The following is a 9,005-nucleotide window of genomic DNA, read 5'->3' on the forward strand; positions in this document are numbered from 1 at the left end:
GGAGTGCAATGGCGCGATCTCGGCTCACCGCAACCTCCGCCTCCCGTGTTCAGGCAATTCTCCTGCCCCAGCCTCCTGAGTCGCTGGGATTACAGGCACGCGCCACCATGCCCAGCTAATTTTTTGTATTTTTAGTAGAGACGGGGTTTCACCATGTTGACCAGGATGGTCTCGATCTCTTGACCTCGTGATCCACCCGCCTCGGCCTCCCAAAGTGCTGGGATTACAGGCTTGAGCCACCGCGCCCGGCCGCTTATACTTACGATTTTGGCCATAGTTTCACAAATATATGATCATATCAAAACGCATCAAATTTTACAACCTAAATATGTGTGGGTTATTGTATATCAATTTGTTTTTATTTTTTGAGACGCAGTCTCGTTCTGTTGCAGAGACTGGAGTGCAGTGGTGCGAATTCGGCTCACTGCAACCTCTGCCTCCCGGCTTCAAGCGATTCTCCTGCCTCAGCCTCCCCAGTAGCTGGGACTACAGGCGCCCGCCACCATGCCCTGCTAATTCTTTTTTTTTTTTTTTTTTTTTTTTTAGTAAAGAAGGGGTCTCATCGTGTTAGCCACGCTGGTCTGGAACGCCTGAGTCGTCCTCCCAAAATGCTGGGATTACAGGTGTGAGCCACAGCGCCCGGCTGTGTTACAGTATGTCAATTTTTACCTCCATTACTGTTAAAGGCAGTTAAAACCCAGCCCGTATTCCCAGGCTGGTTTTGCTTTTGTTTTTAGGGACGGGGACGGAGTTTCGTTTTTTTTGCCTAGGCTGGAGTGCAATGGTATGATCTCGGCTCACTGCAACCTCCGCCTCCCGGGTTCAGGCGATTCTTCTGCCTCAGCCTCTCTAGTAGCTGGGACTACAGGCGCGCGCCACGACACCCAGCTAATTTTTGCATTTTCAGTAAAGACAGGGTTTCAGCATGTTGGCCAGGATGGTATCGCTCTCCTGACCTCCTGATCCGCCCGCTTCGGCCTCCCAAACTGTTGGGATTATAGGCGTGAGCCACCGCACTGGCCCCTTTTTTTTTTCTGTAGGGTTGAAAAAAAAACAAATTCCCATTCACCCCGCCCTCCACTCCTCACTAACCACGGGAAACCCCACCCAACACCATCCACCGGGCCTCTCCCAGCCATTCTAATCCCGCCAGCAGGGTGTCTTCTGTCTGCCGCCCGCTAGAGAGCGCGTACAGAGGAGGTCAAAGCCTTTGGCTCTCTAGCTCAACTGCAACGACTGCATGAACTTCCGGCTACAAGCCATTCCGCTTCCCAGGGAACGCATGGGCTGTTGTACGGGTTCCGTAGGGGACTCTGAAGGCTGAGGATATCCGGCCCGGAGCGTCCGTGCAACGCGGAGTTAGGCGCCCGGGCAGCTGCTTAGGGGAGGTGGACCAGACTTGCTGCTGCTTGGGACGGTCCTTTCGTTTCCACTGGAGTGGAGGGGAGAGTGCTGCCATGGCAGCCCCTGCGCAGCCCAAGAAGATCGTGGCCCCTACGGTGTCCCAGATCAACGCGGAGTTCGTGACCCAGGTGAGCTGGGGCGAGTGTGGTGTGTGTGAGTGGGTAAGGAGGTCGTGGCCCCGAGGCCTGGTGGTGGGTTTTTTTTTTCCGGGACTAGGACCTCCGAGGAGGCATTCGTTTGTTAATTCATTCACACAAGTCTTTTTACTGGGTATTAGCTCTGTGCCAACCACTAATGCCAAGTGCTGGGCATACCCTGGTGAAAGAGGCTGCCTTGACCAGAACTCCATGGCTCAAGGAGGACAGACATATAAAAAGAAAACTATATGAGGTTGGCTGTATTGGAGTTTGTCTCAGGAGCAGCTGATTCAGAGAGGGGGGGAACAGCCCGTTTCATCTGAGACTGGCAAGTAGGCTTCTCAGCAGAGTGATGCTGGACTCCCTCTTCAAGTAGGAATAGTTTTTTTCCTGGTGTGTAGAGTGTCCTGGGTTTTTGAGCAGTGAAGAGAAACTGACAAGACACCTCCCAATAGATCCATCTAAGTGGAGAGTGATTCTGCAGTTTGAGAGCGTTCCTTTAGAATCTGTTTACTACGTTGTATTGTGAGCCACAGTTGGCTTTGGATAGGGAAACACAGCCCTGTGGTTGTCAGCAACATTCCTCATTCCTATTTATTTGAGAGTTGTGTAAGAGTGTAAGTAGTTCAACGTAGAAGTTATCATGTCCACCTGCTTCTTTATTCTTTATTCCTTGTCTCAGCAGATTTGCTAAGGCAGAACCCTAGGAGCAATTTTGAATCCTCCCTTTCCTTTAACCCGTACATTTCTACATTCTGAATATCTTTTGAATCTGTCGGTTGTTCTGCATCTTTGTCACCCTAAGCCGTGTTACCATTATTTTCCACCTGGACCAAGGTATCCTAATCTGTCATATTGTCTTTCTTCTTGCTCCCCTCTAGCTTATTCATGTTGCTTTCCAAGTGATTTCATACAAGTGCAAATCTCATCATGTCCCTTGCCTTCTTAAAACCTCTTCCTTCCTTTCTTTCCTTCCTTTTTTTCTTTCAAGATAGGGCCTCACTATGTTGCCCAGGCTGGTCTCCCACTGTTGGGCTCGAGTGATCCTTCCATCTCAGCCTCCCTTGTAGCTGGGACTGCAGGTGTGCACTGGGACTACAGGGACTACACTATGGCTGGCTGTCCTTAAAATCTTTAGCTGGACGCGGTGGCCCATGTCTGTAATCCCAGCACTTTGGGAGGCCAAGGCATGTGGGTCACATGAGGGCGGGAGTTCGAGACCAGCCTGACCAACATGGAGAAACCTGGTGTCTACTGAAAATACAAAATTAACCGGGTATGGTGGTGCATGCCTGTAATCCTAGCTACTAGGGAGGCTGAGGCAGGAGAATCACCTGAATCCGGGAGGCAGAGGTTGCAGTGAACTGAGTTCGCGCCATTGCATTCCAGCCTGGGCAACAAGAGCAAAACTTTGTAGCGCGTGTGCACACACACACACACACACACACACACGAAGGCCAGGAAGCTAGAATCTAAGAATGATATGAAAGGAAGACAGAGCATGTGGGGACCAGATTATTTACAGTTTTGGAATCTGAAGAAGTTTGGATTTTTTGCAATCTGGTGAATAATATTTTAGAAAGATCACTGTAGCTGAAGTGTGGAAAGTGGATGGGAATGAGGGAATAAAAGTTGTAACAGGGTTACCAGTTAGTTCAGGTAAAAGTAGTGCTCTGTACTATTAGAGAATGACGTATACTGAATATGTTCTGAAGCTAGAGGCAATAGAATTTGATGATTGCTTGTGTAGGGGTGGAGGAAAGAGACAAACTGAGAATAGTTTGAACAACTGGGTGAATGGTTTGGCCATTACTAAGATTGGGAAGACTAGAAGGAGAGATTGTTCTTTGAATAATATCAAGATTTCTGTTTTGGCCATGTAAAGTGTAAGATACCTAGTAGGTATTCAGTTAGAAACGTTGAGAAGGCAATTGAATGTGTCAGTCTAGAGCACATGGGTGAGATCTGGGCTTGAATATAAATTTGGGAGTTACTGACCCTAGATGATATTTAACAACACAGGATTGAATGAGATATCCTAGAGCACATTGTTTGTAAACATGGCATTTATTGTATCCTGGGTTAGATTGTGAGAACATGTCTGTTTTATTCCCCATGTACTCCCAGCACCTGGTATTGTACTAGGCACACGTTGTATGATGAGTATTTGTCAAATGAACACATAAGTTCATTATGAATTAATGAACAAATGTGCCAGATCATTAAGATATAGTGGGAGAAAGGAAGGTTCTCAGCAATCTTGGGCCATGGGTACAAGCATTAATGTCTAATATTTGCCAGAAACTGTTTAGGCACTTCCGGGCTAAGAAGGGTAATCTTTGCCTTCAAGGAGTTCACAGTCTATGGAAGGAGACTTTAAGAGACTTAAAAGAACTCGCCATAGTTTAATGTGAGAAATGCCAGATTGGGGTATGAGGGAAGTGCTTTGAGAAAAGAGCATAAAATGATTACTTTGTTGAAGGAAAGAATTTTCTCATTGAGAAAGTATCATTTGAGATGGACTTTGAAATTTAGAGAGGAAAGTGGGCGAATTGGTTTTCTAGGTAGAGGGGACATCTTGGGACTAGGTGTTTTTTTTTTTTTTTTTTTTTTTTTTGAGACTGAGTTTCGCTCTTGTTACCCAGGCTGGAGTGCAATGGCGCTATCTCGGCTCACCGCAACCTCCGCCTCCCGGATTCAAGCAATTCTCCTGCCTCAGCCTTCTAAGTAGCTGGGATTACAGGCATGCACCACCATGCCCAGCTAATTTTTTGTATTTTTAGTGGAGACGGGGTTTCACCATGTTGACCAGGATGGTCTCGATCTCTTGACCTCGTGATCCACCCACCTCAGCCTCCCAAAGTGCTGGGATTACAGGCGTGAGCCACCGCGCCCGGGCCTAGACTAGGTGTTTTCTTCTCATTTTTTCTTTTTAATTTAATTTCTGAGCATGTGGCATACCTAGCCAGAAAAGGTACTTTTAAAATTATTTATTGTATGAATGAGATCAAGAGGTTAAAATTTAGTTTTAAAAAGATTAGAGATCTAAACTTCGTGATGTCACCTTTTTATACCATTACATTTTTATTTCCTTTTTGTCTTTTAGCAAGGTTTACTTTAAACAGTTTATATTGTCATAGTTGTAGTAAGTGGGGAATGGAAAGTTTTTATTTTACATGAGACTAGAGAGTTTGAGGGAGGGCGGTATATATATACTGTGAGATACTGATATTTGAGACATTACACGTTAGATCCCAAGGGAAAGGAGAAGCTCAGAGAAGAGACATGATAGATGCTACATAAATGTTTGCTTATCTTTTTTTTTTTTTTTTGAGACAGGGTCTCGCTCTGTCTCCCAGGCTGCAGTGCAGTGATGCAGTCTTGGCTCATTGCAACCTCTACCTCTGGATTCAAGCAATTTTCCTGCCTCAGCCTCCTGCGTAGCTGGGACTATAGGCGCCCGCAACCACGCCTGGCTAATTTTTGTGTTTTTAGTAGAGATGGAGTTTCACCATGTTGGCCAGGCTGGTCTCCAATTCTTTTTTTTTTTTTTTTTTTTTTTTGGTTTCGCGTTTTGCTGGGATTACAGGCCTGAGCCACCGCGCCTGGCCATTGGTCTCCAATTCTTGACCTCAGGTGATCTGCCTGCCTTGGTCTCCCAAAGTGCTAGGATTACAGGTGTGAGCCACCATGCCCAGCTGGAAGGTGTCATTTAAGTAGGAAGTTACTGTAATGTTTTTAGAGGCTGTTCCTCAGGGCCAGCCTAACTGCTTGGGAGACTTTTTAAGTGTGTTGTCCCTGTTCATCGTTGAGCTATAAAAGCAAAGAAAACAGGTCCCATCTCTTAATTGTTCCAATTAAGTCAGAAGGAAAGATGGATAAGCAATCAAATATTCATAATATAGAAAGGTAAGATTATTAAGAGTTACATATAAAATGAAGAGAAGGAGAAAGCAGTTGTCACCATCAGGTAGTGTTGAGGACAGCTTCACAGAAGTAACATTTCAGATTTTACTTCATTTGTCCATCTATTTATCCATCAGACTTTATGAGTACCTCTTGATATGCCAGCCACTGCAGAGTAGTCACTTTTTTTTTTTTTTTGAGATTTTTCTCTCTTGTTGCCCAGGCTGGAGTGCAATGGCACGATCGTGGCTCACTGAACCTCCGCCTCCCAGGTTCAAGGGATTCTCCTGCCTCAGCCTCCCGAGTAGCTGGGATTACAGGCATGTGGCACCACACCTGGCTAATTTTGTATATTTAGTAGAGATGGGGTTTTTCTATGTTGGTCAGTCTCGTCTCAAACACCCAACCTCAGGTGATCCGCCCGCCTCAGCTTCCCAAAGTGCTGGGATTACAGGTGTGAGCCACCTCACCTGCCCTGCCTTTTTACAAATATATTAAGTTGTGCTTGCCAGTTTTCTATTTATTTTATTATTTATTTATTTATTTATTTTTGAGACGGAGTCTCCCTCTGTCTCCCAGGCTGGAGTGCAGTGTCACGATCTATTTTTAAAGAAATTATAATTGGTTTTTTTAAACGAAACTCTATGAATAAGACTATGCTATTTCTTTAAATATGTAGAGAAAATACATATATTTGTTTAAATTTCACAATTTACAGGTAAAGCCTAGTCTGCTGAAATATACCAACTCTTATATTCTCTGTAATAACCAGCTGATAGACTACAATTTGGTTTTTTTAGGTTTTGGTATGGATGTGAACTAATCATTTAGAGATGCATTATTTTAGAAAGTATTCATGAAGATTTTGAATATCATTTGTAATACTTGTTCAAATATTAACTGTAATCACAGGCAGATCATTTATTTTTTCTAGATTAGGGTTTCCTTATCACTTTGCTGAAGATGTTTGGCTTTGTGGTTATTAACTGGGCTGTGTTGTTTCCCTACGGGTGGTTGGAGAGGACTTTTTGTTTGTTTAAATCACAGCGGCATGTTGTGCAAAGCACTACTGGCATTTAGTGGTTTGGGGGTCAAGGATGCCAACTGGCCTGTATAGTCTGTATAGTCCCTTCAGATTTAGTCTGTTCCCCAGTGCCCAGTACTGCCCTGTTAACAAACAGCTTATCACTAAATGATCTGTCTTCTAGCTCTACAATGGCATAAGTCTGTGACTTACTGTTTATACTGTTTACTTTTGCAGTTAGCGTGTAAATACTGGGCTCCTCACATCAAGAAGAAATCACCTTTTGATATAAAGGTAAGTATTTTTGTTTGCAACATAATTCTTGAGAAGTTACACTCCTTTTAAAGGGTTATTTCAACAAAAGCTTTTCATGGTTTTTAAAAAATTAAAAACAGCCTAAGAATCTACAAAATATACAATTTTTGCTTATCAAACTTAACAATTACTCATGTTAGGAAATTTGGAAGATATGTAAACTATACATAAGAAAATAATCACTATCCGGAGATAACCTCTCATCATTTTGTTGTATTTTCTTTAAGCTTTTAAAAAACATGTTTATATGTAATTTACTTGTTTTTCTGTTTATAGATTCTTAGGTTGTTTTTAATTTATCATTATTATAAATGATCATGTAATAAATATCTTTGTAAATATACAGAAAGTTTTGTACTAGTTTTTTTTTTTTTTTTTGAGACAGAGTTTTGCTCTTGTTGTCCAGGCTGGAGTTCAGTGGCGTGATCTTGGCTCACCGCAACCTCAGCTCCTGGGTTCAAGTGATTCTCCTGCCTTAGCCTCCCAAGTAGCTGGGATTACAGGCATGCGCCACCATGCCCAGCTAATTTTGTATTTTTAGTAGAGACAAGGTTTCTCCATGTTGCCCAGGTTGGTCTCCAATTCCTGACCTCAGGTGATCTGCCCGCCTCAGCCTCCCAAAGTGCTGGGATTATAGGCATAAGCCACCATGCCTGGCTGTATAAATTTCTGACAGTTCATTTAGAATTGAATCTATTGTGTTATCTTTTTTTCAGAGTGGTAAATGAGGGAAAGGTGTATCATAAAGATGGAAGGAGTGGGAGTTGTATAGTATAATAACTAAAGTCCAGTAATATTCAATAAGGGAACTGAACTTATTCAATTGAGTAAGTCCAATTGAAGCAATGTAGAACAAATAATATGACAAATTCCAAATATGGGGTTAATTCTCACTGGAATAGGTTCTTAAAGAGAGGTCTAAGGCCAGGTGCGGTGGCTCATACCTGTAATCCTAGTGCTTTGGGAGGCCAAGGAGGGAAGATAATCTGAAGCCAGGAGTTTGAGACTAGACTGGACAGTAGTGAGACCTCGCCTCTACAAAAAGTTTTTTAAAATTGGCTTGGTGTGATGACTCACACATGTAGTCTCAATTGCCAGGGAGACTGAGGTGGGAGGATGACTGAGCCCAGGAGTTTGAGGCTGCAGTGAGCTATAATCAGGCTACTGCACTCCAGCCTGGGCAACAGAATGAGATCTTGTCTCTTAAAGAGAGTGAAGTCTTTAAATGAAATAGATATTGACATATTGCATGCCATTCAACAGGTAATGAAGACTTTTAAGCTCTGCTATTATAAATTTAATGATGATGCTTTAGACGCTCTTGGTAAAACTGAACTTTTTTACCTCAAATTTTTTACTTTATTTGAGCTTAAATCTTTACAAATATATATATTTTTTGCCAGTAATTGTTATTTAATTTGAAATTTGATGAAAGCAGTAACAGAATTTCATCTAGGTTGAACAAGACTTGCTTTCTTCATCACCTCCCTCTCTTTACCACCTACAAATACTTATTTCACAAATATACTTGGAGCAGTTAAAAGATACAGGCCAAGCACCATGGATCACACCTGTAATCCCAGCACTTTGGGAAGCTGAGGCAGCAGATCATTTGACCCCAGGAGTTCAAGACCAACCTGGGCAACTTGGTGAAACCCCATCTCTACCAAAAATACAAAAAAATTAGCTGGGTTTGGTGGTGTATGCCTGTGATCCCAGCTACTTGGGAGGCTGTGGTGGGAGGATAGTTGAGCCTGGAAGGCAGAAGTGAAGTTGTAGTGATCTGTGATTGCACTGCTGCACTCCAGCCTGGGTGACAGAGTAACACCCCATTTCAAAAAAAAAGAAAAAAGACATTATAGTTACCATACAGTAATATTATACCATGTTAAAGCACTTCATAATTTTATGGTAGGATTTTTTTAAAAAGTTAATGCCTAGCACTACTACAACTGCCTTTTTTTTTTTTTTTGGTGACGGAGTCTGTCTCTTGCCAGGCTAGAGTGCAGTGGCGTGATCTCGGCTCACTGCAACCTCTGCCTCCTGGATTCTCCTGCGCAGCCTCCCGAGTAGCTGGTACTACAGGCACGTGCCAGCAAACCCAGCTAATTTTTGTGTGTTTAGTAGAGATGGAGTTTCACCATGTTGGCCAGAATGATCTCTATCTCTTTACCTCGTGATCCACCCACCTCAGCCTCCCAAAGTACTGGGATTATAGG

General features: G+C 43.2%; 1 protein-coding gene across 2 annotated transcripts in view; it reads left to right on the top strand.

The window, feature by feature from the left end:
- The first annotated feature begins 1,236 nt into the window (after window positions 1-1,236).
- The window catches only part of AQR (aquarius intron-binding spliceosomal factor), a 112,575-nt gene continuing 104,806 nt past the window's right edge, over window positions 1,237-9,005 (top strand). The window contains exons 1-2 of one of the 2 annotated variants that reach the window (XM_032261234.1): window positions 1,237-1,532; window positions 6,709-6,765. In XM_032261234.1, the coding sequence (XP_032117125.1) occupies window positions 1,458-1,532; window positions 6,709-6,765 (132 nt within the window). In that variant the 5' untranslated portion in view covers window positions 1,237-1,457. The remainder of the gene's footprint in view (window positions 1,533-6,708; window positions 6,766-9,005) is intronic. The other variant, XM_032261235.1, reaches the window with a different exon arrangement.

Source organism: Sapajus apella, unplaced genomic scaffold, assembly GCF_009761245.1.
Source record: "Sapajus apella isolate SASKATOON/1434 unplaced genomic scaffold, GSC_monkey_1.0 scaffold122, whole genome shotgun sequence".
Classification (NCBI taxonomy): Eukaryota; Metazoa; Chordata; class Mammalia; order Primates; family Cebidae; genus Sapajus; species Sapajus apella.